General features: G+C 41.0%; 1 protein-coding gene across 1 annotated transcript in view; it reads right to left on the reverse strand.

Annotated features, from left to right (window-relative positions):
- LOC124788631 overlaps positions 1–18,233 on the reverse strand; it is a 234,130-nt gene that overhangs the window by 189,440 nt on the left and 26,457 nt on the right. The window contains exon 3 of the mRNA XM_047255902.1: positions 7,506–7,556. Within this exon, the coding sequence (XP_047111858.1) occupies positions 7,506–7,556 (51 nt within the window). The remainder of the gene's footprint in view (positions 1–7,505; positions 7,557–18,233) is intronic.

Genomic DNA, 18,233 nt, shown 5'->3' on the forward strand with positions numbered 1-18,233 from the left:
AAGATTGTTCTTATGAATCTCAGTCTCGTATCTACTATTCCTACTGTTTGTTTTTTGTAGTCACTCCACCTGAGGTCGCTCAGGATAGCTACTCCTAGATATTATACGGTAGTTGCTGTTTCCAGCAATTTAGGGCCAGAGAGACGTACACAACGGCTCCCATGTGGATACAGTGCGCCTTGAACTCCGGAAGGTATTCGGTACAATTCCGCGCAGTCGTTTAATGAATGTAATACGAGATAACCGAATATCGGATTGTATTTGGAACAGAATTCAGAATTTCCTAGCAGGTAGAATTTAATTTGGCCTTCTGCAAGGGATGAAATCGAGAGAGGTAAAAGTAACTTCGGGACTACCCTAAGTGTGCGTTTGCGGTATACACTAATTATCTATTGCATGACACTGGAATCTCTGGGAGGCTGTTCGCAGACGAGAGATGCAACACCAGATGTCTGCAGCGAAATGGATGTAAACCTGCTGAGGATCAGTGAGTGATGCAGTAACGGGCAGCAGGCTAAAAACATAAATAAATGTAACGGGAGACCAATTACTGTCCACTCTGGAATCCTTCTGCCAAGGGTGGCAACTCAACAACGAATGCTGAAAATCATATGCAGGGTTTGTAAGGACAGTTCATTTTGTAGGTCAAAGGTCTATACTCGAGTTACAATCCAGCACCCAGGTTTAATACATCAGGAAAATTATGACGGCACAAAACTGTCTGCAGGGATCAATCTCAGGACAGAAACTGCATTTTATGCACCAGTTATTGCACTTCATGCAAGTAATAAAGGTTAAGAGATATTTTGATTACATTTACACAAAAATTCAAATAAAAACTAATCACAGTATTACACTCAGTGAGCAGTGCTTTGGCCCTTGTGAGGGCGGTGTGAAAGTAAAGTAGCTGATCCTTATTCTGTTGACATAGAAAATTCCTTCGGGTTTACGGCGCCCGCACAGCAATAGCACCGACATATTCTAAGCTCTTCCATGTGCGCCAACGGTTTAATGTTGGACATCTCTGTAGCATTAATTTAAAGATTTTGTAGTAATTTGGCTGACGGCTACCGAAAATGTAAAGTACCTCTTGTGGTACTTTTAAAGATGAATTGACCATACCCTGACATCACATTCCATCGTATATCTTATTTTCGACCCATGTGATGATTTACATCATCATGAAAGGGACATTTCACATAATGTGAAACCAGTACACTCATCAACTTACCAAAAATTTCACACGAAGACACACATCCTCGCTGGTTTACATACGTTAAAACACAGTCCATATGAGAAATAATGGCATATAACGTGTGCCGTGCTTACGTATCCGAAGGCTAATGACAGACGATGATCATGATAAGTAAAAATGTTAAAAATTATAACACAGGGAAGTTTTGCGAGATGGTCTGCTATTCTGAGATATGTTAAGTACTTGCTGTATGTCTACTGTGTCAGTAGGTAGGAACTTATTTGTTAATATTTTCACTGTTTTATTGGCAGTGTTATTCTTACTAAGCTTAAAGCAACAGCAATTAAAAAATAATTTTAACGGAATGCTTAGCAGTTGGCTCGTGGAAGAGCCAAGATGCATCTCAAAACACTGTCACTTCGAAAAAATTACTTTCCATACATTCATTTAAAAATTCGCCTTTCGGCTTAAACTTCTGCATTTCAACATGGTACTCTTTCCTACTCAGTCGTGACATAACTCTGTGTAATATGTCATGCTGCATCCTTCGCGATCTCTCGCGTGGCAATTGTGATCCAATTTAACCTTCTCATTCGATCTGTTCTTTGTTGATCCGACTTAGGATTTCAGGTCACACGTACCTACATAACACGAAATCAAAACTGATTCTGTCTCTGATAAGACGCTAGTAACTTTTCAGTATTGTTACCTGAATTTAAAAAATGTCATATCCCCACAAATTATCGTGTCATCAGTATGATGTAGACCCTACGGCTGTACCATTTACATAAGTACGATTTTAAAAAATAAAACAAAATGATACAATATTTGTGATGGTTTAAAAGTACGCTCTCAGCAGTAGTCACCCTGAAGTGGCTGGCTTGTCTTTTGAGAGAATGGCGACGCCTAGTCCCTCAGAGTCATGGATTAACTTATATGCCTCATCTTCAGTGTCACACAGAGAGAGGTAAACACGCTATTGAAAGTAATTCGTTCGTTGGATGAGAACATGCGCTCGAAATTCTTCTTAATTATTTCTGGGAATTGCAGGCTACGTGGTCGCACCGTTGTTCCCATATCAATGATGAACAGTGCAAACAGTAGGTATATTATACTCCACTTGCTGTCATGGCAACTTTCTGTTCTTCGGGCGTACTATTTGTTATGTCAGTAATCTTGTCTTCAAGATTCTGGGGATGAAAAAACCGGTCACCAGCGAGAATTAGTCCAGCTACCTCCGAGTTGAAAGCCACAGCAACACTTCGACTTAGTTGCCACCGACGCCCCGGCATATCATCTGGCGTTCATCTGCACTCCATTTCCAACCGAATCAATAAATAAAGCCTCCGATATTCGACACGTTTATGGTCTTGCAGCTTATCGGTTGTCTTTCTGCTTCTTTTGACTCGTGTCGACACTAAATATAGCCGAGTGGCCACACTGCTTCTTCTCAGCCGAGGTTATTCTTCTGCCGAGTCCGATCTTATCACCGCTGCAGCAGGTTTTGCTTGCGTTTTGCTGACTCGCTGCGGCAGCAAACCGTCTACGACGCCATCCAGTAATTCAGTGAACTCTGCAGCAGACCCGCGTTCTTCCACCACCGAGGAGCAAACCAAGACCGGCAGTGCGCTGTCACTAAACATTACGGCCATGCCGCGTGTGTTTGGACTGCGAATTACTGCCCCCGTTAAAACATCAGCGTTACTCTTACATCTGACCGCGGCTCAACGTCACCCTTATTAAATAACCTGCATTCCATTTCACAGGTTACGCGGAGCAGGAATTCACAGGAGGTGCGACTAGATCGTACTTCACCTGCCGGCAGTGTCGGTTGGTCTCCTGTGTAATCTTAGCCTACATCTTGCATACTAAATGTTGTCTGAGTGGAGTCAACGCTGTTCTCGAGTTGGTTGCTTGCACGTGCAATGAAAATTATAGTGCTAGTAATAGATTTAATACTATTAATAGAAACAGCCTCCATTATTCACAGTTTCACAATGCGCAAACTAGACGTAGGAAAAAACTGTATTTTTACAAAATGAGGCTTTTGCTACCTCTGAGCACAGTCCCCACCAGTATTAATACACTTGTCCCCATGGTGAACTACTGATTTTCTTTATATCTGATCCAGAGAACTCTTTGTCTTGTTGTCTGAACCACTGTCGCACAATTTCTTTTACCTACTCGTTGTTGCTGAACTTTTTTCCACTTAATGCCTCCTGGAATGGACAACAAAAATTTAAAATCCGAGCGAGTTATATGTGGATTGTAGGGAGGCTGAGGTAGTATGTCGCAAACCTCTTTTTTCGGTGGTTTCTTGGGTCAGAAGGGTGTTGTGAGGGCCAGTATTGTGTAGCAGTATCGCACCTTTTCTTTCAGATTCGCGATATTTTTCTCTCATTGCTGGCTTTACTTTGTTCATGATCATGTCTATGTCTGTTTACTGGACGCTTATCTTCTAAATAATGACAAAAGACGACATACTGAGCATCCGAAAAGATGACCAACGTGACTTTTCCCGCTGATCCTTACGTTTTGAATTTCTTTCCGGCTTGTGAGCTGATGTTCCTCCATTTCATGCTTCGTCTTTGGAGCTCTGGTTCAAGTTTCATCACATGCTAAAATCTTGTTTAGAAAAGGGTCACCCTCTCTTTCGTAGCGTTCTTTCAAACCTGTACTCACTCCGAGTCTTGTTTCCTTGTGTTGTTGTGTTAACTATTTCGGGACCCTCCTTTCACCTGTTATACTGTACTTGAGCTTCTTTCTAGTAAAGTCGCGAACTGTAACAACAATTACTGCAATTGTTTTCGCTACATGTTCATCTGTAACACGTCAGTCTTCTCTAATAATGTATTCAGTGAGGGTTTCAAGAGAAGAAATTGACACTCCAACTGTTCGGTCAGTAAGTTGCTCGTCAGTCACTATGATTGGACCGTTTCTGAATTGTTGCACTCACTTATAAACATTTCCACGGTTCATACAACTTTCACCATACTGTAATATTATTCGAGAAAAGATTTTAGCCAATTTTTCACTTTCTGAGAGCAAAAAACGGATCACTGATCGTTGTACAACTAATGTGGAAACTTCAAGCGGACACTCAATTGATAATTGCAATATTGAAATTATAAGCAAAATAATTTTTATCCGTCAGTTGTTTTCAGCTCATCCAAGTGATCCCAACCTGAAGTCATGAAAGCACAAAACTCCTCCTGAAAACTGTTTCATTTCTACTGCATTTCTGTCTTTCTAATTTTTGAAAGTATCTCGTACATTTCTGAATAGTTAACATCTTTGGAGAGGGTGTAATTTACAAAAATTTAAAGTAAATTAAGTTTAACGAATCAGGTAAATGTAGCTGTAACAAGTACTATATTTCCAACTCATCGGACTTGTTTCATATCAGAGCAGGACTTCACTGATGTGAGACATGAAAGTGCAAATAACTGACAGACAAACGAACTGACTTCCTAAACAGCCCCAGCAATGATTCTAAAACTCTTATTATTCGATTCCCATTAATTTTCATAGAACTGTTCGTTTGCCATACTGGGAGGAGTGTTCTTTTAGTGGGGCAGTTTACAAGCTTCCTTCAGGCCTTCCACATATCCTTGTGTTTCAGTGAAGGAATGAATACAGAAAATAATTTTTTTCTGCTATTGACAATTAACAGAAGAAAGAAGAACGTATCAGTTCCTGACACGTGATCTCGCTTTAAAAGTGAGCGGAGCGATGTAGATGTAGAATCACCAAAATTGTTAAATGTTTTCACAGTAAAACACTATTCAGAAAATTGGTGTTTAATCTAAAGCGTCGTATGATCGTCAGAAATTTGTTTTGTCAATTGTTTCCAACTTTCTGGCTAAATTTTCCGTGTAACATTTTATTTACGGAACGTGTGTACAACCGACAACCTCTGGATAAGGCACCACTGTGACGTAACAACGCTGTTTGTGAAGCTGAGAAGCAGTGTAATATTACTGCCTTCAAGGATTTGAGGTATTATTCCTGAATATTAAGAAAAAATAATAGGCTGATGTGTAGTACCAACTAGATTATCAGAATTTGGCTGCCAAACGCACAGAAAGTACAGAATTTACTGTCCAAACACATGACATGCTAATAGTTCGTCACATCGTATACGAAGAGATTTATCTGCTGTCAGCCGGATTTCATGTGTTATCCACTTTACTCACAATCACAGCTCGGGCTTTTTGAGGAGTACCAGAATTTCTTTGACTTTCCTTAAGCAGATCGTATTCGACATCTGAGTACTGGGACACTTTAAAGTAAAGAACATCGTTACAACGAAACAAAAAGTAAATAACAAATTAAGTAATTTTTAAATTTTTTAGGGTTGTTTATACAACCCCTGAACACGTTTTGACATCAGCTGTACATTTTATTAGTGACTCGTGAAAATTTGTGGCGGACCAGGATGTATGCACCATTGATGCAGAACTCTGTTACTACGCTTCTTTGATACTGTAGTTACAAGAGAATAAGATGGTTGCAGTGATAATACAATATGGTAATTCAATGAAATAATTGTAATTTTCTTACCTGAACAAACATTTCTAAAGAAAGAACCAAATCGCGGCAGACTTCTCCGTCGCGAGACACTGTCGCGATTACAAAACACAGTACATTCAGTGAACCGTATCAGAGGTATGCTCTTCGGCCTTGTAATATTTTCCTATTTGTTCTACTGCACAGCATTTAACACCGTAGTTTAAACAAAATGTTACTGAAAATGGAAACCATTATACAGCTTATTCTCTACAGGCTTATTTTATTGCGTCAACCATTTTTCGGCTTACAAGTCTATCATCAGACTTTAACTGACTGTTGCCGCCAAAGACGTTATAATGTTTGTAAACAACATTGGAAAAGATTTTACATATCTAGATTGAAGCACAAATGCACAGTAAATGACATCTTTGGCAGTGTAGTGGTAAAGAAAATTATAAGTTAAAAAGTTGAACAAAAAATAATTATAAGGGGAGCAAACAGGAAAAACAGTAACACTTAAATGAAAAACGGTGCCTACATAACAGCTTACATTAATAAACAAACCCAATTAAACAAAATCAGTACTTGACACGGGTACTTCAAGAGGCATTAAACATGGAAAGTGATTCAGAAACAAGTCAAGAAAGGGAGTTAACAACACAAAAACAAAAATATGGAGTGCATAAACAACGTCAATAAGATAAACATGAATGAATAAAGGCAGCAGTACAAGGGAAGACATACTAAATGTCACCTTTGACATTGAGATGGCACAGCAATTTGAAAGGTAAAAATGTGAACAACAGATAAATTTAAAGCGAGCAAACAGAAAAACATTATGCTATGCGTGAAAACTATGCCGATATAACAGTTTACATTAAATAAACTAACCAAATAAAATAAAATTAATACTTGACGAGACAATTTCAAGAGGTATTAAGCGTGGAAAATGATACAAAAAATATTTAAAAGAAACAATTAACAACTGTAACTGTAGAATTATGCAGTTCCTAGCAATCTAAATAAAATAAAAGAAAGTAAATACAGGAAAATGGAGGAATTTACTTTACCCTCCCTTTATATTTATTTATTGCTCAACTTTTTACCTTCTAAATTGCATTACCATTACACTGTAAAAGATATCATGTAATGTATGTTGGTGCCTCAATCTAGATGTGTAAGACTTTTTCCAGTGTTGTTTACAAACATTGCAACTTCCTTGGCGCCCATACGCCGTTAAAGTCTGAAGATAGTCTTGTAAGCCGAAAACCGGTTGACGCAATAAATTAATCCTGTAAATTATACGAAATATAGTGCTTTTCATTTATTATAATGTTGTTCTACTAAGAACTGACGGAATAATCAGTTAACATGACAAAATTTTACTGCTCCCAACCGTTACCTAGGCTACCACTCAGTCAAACTTTTTTTCCGGTTCTCCAGACTAGCCCCTGCAAATAATTGCAGTCACTTTTGTCACTGTAAGCGGAGGAAGATTAAATGGGTCTTCAGTGTCCACTGCGATATCGTCCGGCGCCTGCAGCTAGTTCAGTACTTTAATAACTGTTCAGTAAACGGTCATTACTTCAGGAAGCCATATGTCAAATGACCTATTTTAAAATACTATAAGCATTCTCACTTAATTTTCTCCTGTTTTGTCGAATATAACGCGTTTGGCTTCAAAAATGTTCCGTCGAATGTTGCGTGATTCCTTCCCACAACAAAACTGAGCAAAACCATCCGCATGCAGTGTAGGAGGGCAACTCACACACGAAACACTAAACAAACGAGCACTTACCATCTTACAGCCTCTGCTGTTCATAGAACTGTAAAAGTGGCAGCCCCTCATCTGGAGGACAGAGAGAGACTGTTTTAGTAAACAAGTGGAGAAGCGCGCCACTGACATGAACAAAAACTCATGCACAGGTCACACAATTGAAAACACGCATTTACAGAAGTGGTAGCACAGTCTTAAACTAGCTTACAGCCCATAACAGAATATAGCTTTAAAATTATTTCTACTCATGAGACCCCAGTAAAATTTTAATAACGTAATGACACATGGAAAACCACAAAATGAATCCTGAATGATATCAGGATAATATTCCACCGAAGTAGACCAACTGTCGGCCATCTCGATGAGTGAATGGACGTGGATGGACAGTAAAATTCTTCATATAATGAGACACAGTGAAGTTGGAAAGCGTCTACACGCAGCATATGCATTCCCTGCAACTAGGAAGCTAGTAAAGTGACTGAACATTCCACAAAACCGATACTTGAGTTAAACAAAACCGCAAACTCCAAACGCCAAGTCTTCTCGTGTCAGTGCCTTCACCCACACACAGCCGTGCACTATTGTGCCAGAACGGTGGGCAGTTTTTCGTCTGTAGGAGTTCTGGCGGTATAACGGCGATGATGCTTGTCTACCCTGATCATTACGTAAGACACGTTTGAAAATGTTCAAATGTGTGTGAAATCTTATGGGACTTAACTGCTAAGGTCATCAGTCCCTAAGCTTACACACTACTTAACCTAAATTATCCTAAGGACAAACACACACACCCATGCCCGAGGCAGCACTCGAACCTCCGCCGGAACGAGCCTCACAGTCCATGACTGCATCGCCCCAGATCGCACGGCTAATCCCGTGCGGCAGTCACGTTTCCAATGCCGCTGACTTTTGAAAGATTTCTTGTAGACTTTGGAATATGTGATGAGATATGTAGCTAAACTCAGTATTTCTAGCCCGGTAGAATGGTTCGGATGTAAAATCATAGCAGGAAGTGTGCTTCCTTAAAATTCCTTGTAGCTCTCTGTGGACACCAATGCATGACGCAGTAACAACTTTCGCGGTAATAAGTGAAATACGTGTACAAGTCTTTCAGTCAGTGTCAATCCGAATAACTGCTTACATGAGGTACATTAGTAGACCTATGCGTTACTGACTTCCTTAATTTGTGAAGCTCTTTCTCTTGAACAAATCACCTAATTTTTCCGAAACTGTAATGGTTTGTTCGTCCGTACAAGTACGTGCCATCTACCGATTTCTGTCACCTCCGGATAATTCCCTTGGTGGTGCGTATTTTGTTTTTTCTTAGAGAGAGTATTCACAGCAGACAACTACGTTTTTGTAAACAGGACGACACTTGGTACCATGGGAATAAGGGGAGACAGTTTGGATAGTTATCTTGGCGAAGTGGAATCGACATTTGACTTACGAGCCGAACTGCGACCGAAGTTCATTGTTTGATTGTAGGTTGTTCAAACTTACGGATAGCCATCCTTGTGTTGTTCATACGCTATGTCAACGATGTCTAGCACCAGGCTCGGCATGCAGAGGATTCAACCTGCAGTAATTCAGCCGATGGGTGATATCGACGATTACCATACGCAACTGGCTTTTTGGACTGCGGATCAATTGTAAACCATTCATTTTGTGAGAGAGTGCTGACTTAACATGTAAAGTGGCAGCAAATCTTTTCACTCGGACATGAAACAGAAATCATTTACGGTCCGTTAAAGGGATGTCTTCAGACGAGGATGTATCTATAGAGAAATATCCATATTTCCATGTTCTTGCATATGAAACTGTGGCTTCTCACCTGTATACGCAGACACAAGCTAGGAACTGAAAGATTTCGATGCTAAAGGAGGGATAGGGCGCGGATGCGTATTTTGTCAATAGCAAGTGTGGAGATTAGGTGTGTGTGTGTGTGTGTGTGTGTGTGTATGTGTGCGTGAAATCTTATGGGACTTAACTGCTAACGTCATCAGTCCCTAAGCTTACACATTACTTAACGTAAATTATCCTAAGGACAAACACACACATCCATGCCCGAGGGAGGACTCGAACCTCCGCCGCGACCAGCCACACAGTCCATGACTGCGGCGCCTGAGACCGCTCGGCTAATCCCGCGCGGCGAGAATAGGTCGGCAGTACGCTAGCTGCAGGAAGCAGCTATTACTCGGACAGAGTGACAGACCCCAAAAGATAAAATAGTGAGACCTTGTATATAGATGATACATTGTAGGATCGGTGGTGTGGTATTGATGGAGGTCAAGGTGTTATTGCAACGCACTCAAAGATAGTGTCACCATGGCTTGTTGCTGAAGCAAAACCCTGAAGACATTTCCTATAGTAGCGTATCGAGGTATTAAATCCCACACAATTAACACATGCCCTGGAACTAATATGTTGTTATCTGTCCAACGCTAACTGGAAATTCCATCAGTTGATAAGCCAGCGATTGACGTCACGCCGCGGTTGGAACAACAACTGTAGCAGCACGAGCTCACTTGCTATAGATGGCGTTTAGACGTACGGGTGACTAAGCTCCGCTTTTTGCTGCTTCCCCAGAACTATGACCCCCAGAAGCCGTCTGCACGCAGTCTGCAGATCCCCACGTCCACCGCCCGTTACTTTGTGTATTTGCTGGCGCTCGGCGCTGGGCAGTCGCAAGCATTCGTTAAAGCACCTGTTCTCTGTAAACTGTGAGTCATTGTGCTACTGAAACTCTACTGCAGACCGCAGGCACTGTTCGTACGAAAACAGTCCGACAAACATTTACACAACGCTTGATTCTTGCGAGTTCTGCACTCTTGGTAAACAAGCTAGACGACTAGCAGACAGCTCGCCTACACTTGGTTTTCTTCGTAACTTTTTGATAGGGCAAGAAATATAAATATTTCGTAAAACGTAACTTATTTTATACGTGTACTTTTCTTCTTTATTATTGCCCTCACAAAATTAATCTTTAATTCAGAGCGAGACAGCAAACTCAAAAGACATGTAAATGTTACCCAAAAACCCAACAATGACACATGTAAAATTTATGTAAAAGGAAACAAATTTTTAATGCTGTATCTTGTTAATAAGTCCCTTGTTGGTTACTATAGCTTTGTCATTATTGTACAGCCGCCTACGAAATCTACTAAATACGTACAATGTAAAAGAAAGAAATGTGAATATCTTAATTTCATAAAAGTTTTGAAAACATTATCAGCGACCTTACATAATGTAATTAAATATATATAATTAAAAAACAGCCTTGATCGCAAATTTCTTTTATCGGAGTGACCGGTTTCAATCCTTATGGATCATCTTCAGACTGCTCAGTGAGCAGTCAGATCAGCGTCGTGGGTCGGCGCAGCTTGCTCCATGGAAGTCCACCTGCTGTTCTGGAGTCTGCAGATGATCCTTAAGGAATGAAACCGGTTACTCTGATAAAAGAACTTTTGCGATCAAGACTGTGTTTTTTAATTATATGTATTTACTCGTAATTTTAGTTTTATACACTTTTACTACAGAACAGCCGACCGAGGTGGCCGAGCGCTACAGTCTGGAACCGCGCGACCGCTACGGTCGCAGGTACGAAACGTGCCTCGGGCATGGATGTGTGTGATGTCCTTAGGTTAGTTAGGTTTAAGTACTTCTAAGTTCTAGGGGACTGATGACCTCAGAAATTAAGTCCCATAGTGCTCAGAGCCATTTGAACTATTTGAACTACAGAACGGTCCAGTGCATATAGCAAATTTTCCTGTAATTTCGTCTGCCAAACTTTTTCTGGATAGGCACACTGTTGTTGTTGTTGTGGTCTTCAGTCCTGAGACTGGTTTGATGCAGCTCTCCATGCTACTCTATCCTGCGGAAGCTTCTCCATCTCCCAGTAACTACTGCAACCTACATCCATCTGAATCTGCTTAGTGCATTCATCTCTTGGTCTCCCTCTACGATTTTTACCCTCCACGCTGCCCTCCAATACTAAATTGGTGATCCCTTGATGCCTCAGAACATGTCCTACCAACCGATCTCTTCTTCTAGTCAGGTTGTGCCACAAACTCCTCTTCTCCCCAATCCTGTTCAATACCTCCTCATTAGTTATGTGACCTACCCGTCTAATCTTCAGCATTCTTCTGTAGCACCACATTTCGAAAGCTTCTATTCTCTTCTTGTCCAAACTATTTATCGTCCATGTTTCACCTCCATACATGGCTACAATCCATACAAATTCTTTCATAAACGACTTCCTGACACTTAAATCTATACTCGATGTTAACAAATTTCTCTTCTTCAGAAACGCTTTCCTTGCCGTTGCGAGTCTACATTTTATATCCTCTCCACTTCGACCATCATCAGTAATTTTGCTCCTCAAATAGCAAATCTCCTTTACTACTTTAAGTGACTCATTTCCTAATCTAATTCCCTCAGCATCACCCGACTTAATTCGACTACATTCCATTATCCTTGTTTTGCTTTTTTTGATGTTCATAATCAGACTTTTTTCTCCAATAATGATGTATTCAAACAGTATGTTACGAGTGTCTTTCAGTAAGTAATGCAATACTTTCTTCTTTTTTGTCGAACGTCGTTACAGGTGATGAAATCTGGGTTCGCCACTTCGGACCGGAAACAAAGCGGCCATCGATGGAGTGGCGCCAAACCACCTCTCCTACGAAGAAAAAGTTCAAAGCTGCACCCTCAGCCGGTAAAGCCATGTCGACGGTCTTTGGGGACTCTGAAAGGGTTATGCTCTTGTCTTCCCTCATGGTGCAACGATCAGCTCTAAAGCGTAGTGTGCTACCATGAGACAATTGAAGAAGCGGCTTTATCGTATTCGTCGTCACAAAAATGGAAACAATTTTCTCTTTCTCCAGGACAACGCAAGACGTCATACAAGTCTGTGCACACGAGAGGAGCTCACAAAACTTCATTGGCCTGTTCTCTCTCGTCCACCTTACAGCCCAGATGTCGTACCTTCCGACTTCCATCTGTTTGGCTCAATGAAGGGGGGGGGGGGGGGGGGCAATGCACTCCACTAGAAGCAGTGAGCGGGTTATGTGGAGGATATTGATGCAGCAAACGTTGGCTCCGACGCCGACCGTTAGAGTGGTACCATTCGGGCATACAGGCCCTCACAGTAACGTGACGTAAGGGTATCACATCTAACGGTGATCATGTAGAAAAATAGGCTTCTGAAGCCAAAAGAGTTATGAATGATATGGTGCATTGGATTCTGAATAAAACCAACCTGCTTTCAGAAAAAAAGTGTTGCGTTACTTATTAAGCGCCCCTGGTAACAAATTTTCCTTTAATTTCGGCTGCCAAATGGTTTCTGAATGGGCAGAATGCTTTCTTAGGTAATGAGGTATTCATGCTGCACAGAAGTATAAGTTCGAGAAATAAATGCTTGCTACATTCTGAATGGACATACGAGGGTTATTCAGAAAGTAAGGACCGATCGGTCGCGAAGTGGAAACCGCAGTGAAAATCCAATGAAGTTTTGCACAGGTGTGTTAGTCAGTTTCTCTAGTATTCCCGTCCATCGCATTACGTCGTTCTTTGTAGTTCGGAGCTCATAAAGATACCTTGAGCAATAGGGTCGCCCGCCAAGTACGAGGGCCAGGTGAGAAATTTCGCCTGAAGTTATGCAGCCAACATTACATCACTGTCGTGCGTTTTCTTCTTCAAGCCAATTCTCAGCCGCATTCTGCAGGGGCAATGAAGATGCTCCCGCACCGTTTTCAATTGGAAATGTTTGATCACCCGCAATACAGCCCGTAATTGTCTCCTTCTGAGTTCCATCTCTGCTCACATGAACCGCTGGCTATGAAGACAACATTTTGGCACAGTCAACGAGCTGTAGGCCAGCGTCGAGAATTAGTGGAAAGCGCTGGCTGCTGCCTTCTATAACGAGGGTATTGAAAAGTTGGTTCAACGCTACGACAAACGTTTAAGTCGGATCAGCCACTACAGAGGTAAGTAACTGTAAGTTGTAACTAACTGTTGCAAATAATACAGTTTTGATTTTCACTGTGATTTCCATTTCGTGACCTATCGTTCCTTACTTTCCGAAAAGCCCTCGTATGACATAATTCATTTTGTTCCTCTCAGTTTGATATCAGTATTTTCAGAGACCTAAGATGTATGTAAGGAACGTTCTCCTTCTTGATGATCTAAGCAGTTGGTGAGGGATACTACAATCTCTGGATTCTATATGTATCTGGCTGTGCGCAATTACGGCAACTCCTCCATTTCAAATACCATAATATGTGCCGTTAAAATTGACGATGGCTTGTAAATGACGGATGAACCATTGTAATATGGCGTTTTTGATTAACGAACTCTGTATAGAACAGATTATTGCACGGTTTTCAGTCAGGATTCGGATTAAATAAACAGCTGCATGGGTTATAGTTGAATAGATCACACGTTCACTATTTATTGGAACCAAACGGGGAACCGTTAATCAATTGTGTATCGCAAGGGCTTAGACACACAAACTGTGACCTCATGATTTCACTACGCTTTATATGGTCTTCTTGTCACGACACTATTAGCATACATGACATTTCAAATTGTAACGTTACTTTTTGTTTAATTGTAGCACAACAGACAGACACGCTCTATAACAGTTCTCTTTGATCGTTACAGTTCGAATTCCGACATGCTACACACAAATTAATGTCATCTATTGCAACTCTACGTGCTTCTCGCGCAACACGTCAACAAACAGTTTCACAAACGCCATTACTGCTCACTCTACTCCGTCTCCCATCAGCTGTCTCATTTCCCCTGTTCGTCTGATTTTAACATCGATAATAACGTCTTTGGGCATAGTACATGCATTACGTAAGAAGTACAGTAGTTACACGCACAAAATTTACGTATTTCAGATAATATAAGTAACACAAAGTACGGAGGAAGAAAATGAAAGGAAGGAAAGAAAATTCGTTCTCAGTTTCGCTAAATTATTTTGAATCAGGTGTTCCAAGAGCACACTTTTGCCATATAAATGTTAATGTACGCAAATACCAGAGATATTGCTCAATTAGTCACTCACATGGCGCGTAAACACACACAGTAGTACTATAGATCTGTCATTTTAGGAAAAGTAGATTCGGTTACCGCAGGGTCGGGGAAGGAAGTGATTTACGTAATTTGTCCAAGCCGGTAATATGGGATTAGTCAGTCGGGATTTCAACCTTGCTCCTCACGTGTGCTAGTCCGCCCTGATAACCATGGCGCCATCCTCTCTAGGTTTTCGATACCCAGTTAATGCAACAGAAAAATACTTAACTCCTTTGATTAGTGATCCAGCAATAATATAAACCCTAAATTACACAGATAGCAGCAAAATAGAAGTGGCTCGACGGTTTTTGTATTGGCTAATTGACGGATGTTATTGTGGACGTAATTCTAAACTATGTCTTATTCCTTGTTCAGCAACGTGTCTTTCAGTTCCTAGCTTGTGTCTGCGTATACAGGTGAGAAGCCGCAGTTTCATATGCAAGAACATGGAAATACGGATATTTCTCTACAGATACATCCTCGTCTGAAGACATCCCTTTAACGGACTTTGATAGACCGTAAATGATTTCCGTTTCTTGTCCGAGTGAAAACATTTGCTGTCACTTTACATGTTAAGTCAACACTCTCTCACAAAATGAATGGTTTACAATTGATCCGCAGTCCAAAAAGCCAGTTGCGTATGGCAATCGTCGATATCACCCATCGGCTGAATTACTGCAATTTGCAGGTTGAATCCTCTGGATGCCGAGCCTGGTGCTAGACATCGTTAACACAGCGTATGAACAACACAAGGATGGCTATTCGTAAGTTTGTGCAACCTACAATCAAACAATGAACTTCGGTCGCAGTTCGGCTCGTAAGTCATATGTCGATTCTACTTCGCCAAGATAACTATCCAAATTGTCTCCCCTTATTCCCATGGTACGAAGTGTCATCCTGTTTACAAAAACGTAGTTGTCTGCTGTGAATACTCTCTCTAAGAAAAAACAAAATACGCACCACCAAGGGAGTTATCCGAAGGTGACAGAAATCAGTAGATGTCACGTACTTGTACGGATGAACAAACCATTACAGTTTCGGAAAAATTAGGTGATTTGTTCAAGAGAAAGAGCTTCACAAATTAAGGAAGTCAGTAACGCATAGGTCTACTACTGTACCTTATGTAAGCAGTTATTCGGATTGACACTGACTGAAAAACTTGTTGGATGTCCTCCTGAAGGATATCGTGTCAAATTCTGTCCAGTTGGCCCGTTGGATCGACATAATCCCGAGCTGGTTGGAGGGCCCTGCCCATAACATTCCAAACGTTCCCAATTGCGGAGAGATCCGGCGACCTCCCTGGCAAAAATATGGGTTGGCATGCATGAAGATAAACAGTAGAAACTCCCGCAGTGTGCAAGAGGGCATTATCTTGGTGAAATGTATGCCCAGGACGGCTTGCCATCAAGGGCAACAAAACAGGGCATAGATTACCGTCGACTTACAGCTGTGCTATAGTGGTGCTGCGGATAACGCCAAAGAGATCCTGCTATGAAAAGAAGTGGCAACCCAAACCATAATAACTCCTGGTTGTCGAGCCATACGTGGACCGACAATCAGAATGGTATCCCACCGCTGTCCGGGCCGTCTCAAGACACTACTTCTCTGATTGTCGAGGTCTGAAATCTCAGTGACTAGAGTCGAATTGTCTTCGGTGATAATTCCCGCCTCGAAGTGAGGCCCTATGACCACTGATAATTCCTTCTTGTTGTGTCTTTTTAGACTGTATGATGATCAACGGATTGCAATACTAAAAGTTCCAGCGTGGCATTTTTGTACATCACGAGTACTGTAACAACTATTCTAAATTGTAGGCTTTCATGACAGGTATTCACAGTTTTGGTATTTAGTTGTATGGTTGTTAGGGACATACGGTCAAGTGTCGGTCTGCATAGTAATTACTATACGAAGCATTAACGCCCGACTTAACAACACAAAACGAGTTGTGTTCTGGCAAACACGGATAAATCATGCACCAGGAAAATCACATCCTTCTTTTCAGTCAGGTCTCCTTACATGTCTTAATGCTCTTAGGTGTTGCCATAGCTACATTCGTTTCCCACACAACACACTGTGTCGGAAATAACTTTTATACTGCCAGTAGCACTATTATTATTATTTTCATTTCTACAACGAAAGCAGCAGAATCAGGAGCAGTAATGCTCCTTGTATTAATTTTATTAGCTTTTAGTACTATTTATTTATATTCTCTATACTATTTTCAAATCATTTTTGAGTATATTAATACTATCTTATGAGTGTCATTATACAAAAAACTTCGACAGAAAAGACGAAGCTCTGAAATTAGACAAGTTATGGAACTTACTGTTAGTAATAAACAAAGCGAACTTCACCGAATCTTTGCATCTGAAACACAACAGACGACTGTGAGATTTCGTGGTCTATAGAGCTGCTCATGACGTCACTGCCGGACCGTTGCTCGGTGACATATAAGCAGTCTGGCTTGTTGAATTTGTTTGACTTCGAAAAGCAAATAACGAAATCCTTAAAGCCTTCTATATGTCTTCAGTATTAGCAGACTAAATTTTAGACACAGAAACATGCCTTAGGCCAGGGCCAGGTAATTTCCAAGAATGATTGCCTGTCGAAGTCGCGGGGTTCAAACGATACATATCGAACGTGCGATCGTAAATCGATCATGCGACTCTGGTGGCGGGCGTTGTGAGTATGTTTACGGTGGTCGCTACAGCAAAGACAAAAGAAGAGCGTTACAAAAATACTTGTAATTGCAAAAGAGACGACTTGCCTTACTCGTCGTCGGTGTTATTATCATGTGAAAGTCCTTTACGGTGGTCTGGATGGATAATTAGGAAGAGTCGAACCATGTATTCTTTCTTATACTCGTTCGTTTTCTGCACTGTCCGCAAAGAAATTGTAAACGTTATTTCAGCATCGAAACTGCTCTCACGAAGTTTTAGACACTTCGCACCACCATAGTCTACACAGTCCCTTCTTTCCTCGTCCGGCAGTACTCCATATTTGGGACAAAAAGTCGAACCGATTTATACGCTGGATAAACATGGAATTACATTTTTCCATGTGGGAGAATCCGCCAAAGAAACGCCAAGAACACCAGATATCCCTCTCACTGACGACAAAAATCGTCTAGGATTCCCTAGCAACTCACAAATAATTCGCGGATGTATGTAATTTAGAGCACTTAAGGGAACGACGGAAAAGAGATAAAACTGACAATCACAAATAATTAATCACAACGTCCGCCACCAGAGTCGCATGATCGATTTACTATATCACGTTCGATATGTATCGTTTGGACCCCGCGATTTCGATAGGCAATAATTTTTGGAAATTACCCTAGGGCCTAATGTTCGTGTAACTAACTTCGCCAAAAATAGTCCCAACTTCCACGTCAATAGCTCTGTCTCTCTTAGATTTATTACTATAGACTGATTTATTCTTAGCGTATAAGGATCAGCGTATTATACTTCATTATCGTGTTGCATTTAGAGGGAGACTCGCATGAACCCTCTGTTCTTGGGACACACTAAAAGAATAACTATAGGCCTGCGCTTAGTGCTGTGGGGTATTTCATTTTGAAAACCATTTTACTATCCGACACAGTATCATCCAGCATCGGTCATCCCTAAATTATAAAAAAACAAGCCGTGGATCAGTCACATCACTGCGGAAACC

This window comes from Schistocerca piceifrons, chromosome 3 (genome assembly GCF_021461385.2).
Source record: "Schistocerca piceifrons isolate TAMUIC-IGC-003096 chromosome 3, iqSchPice1.1, whole genome shotgun sequence".
NCBI lineage: Eukaryota > Metazoa > Arthropoda > Insecta > Orthoptera > Acrididae > Schistocerca > Schistocerca piceifrons.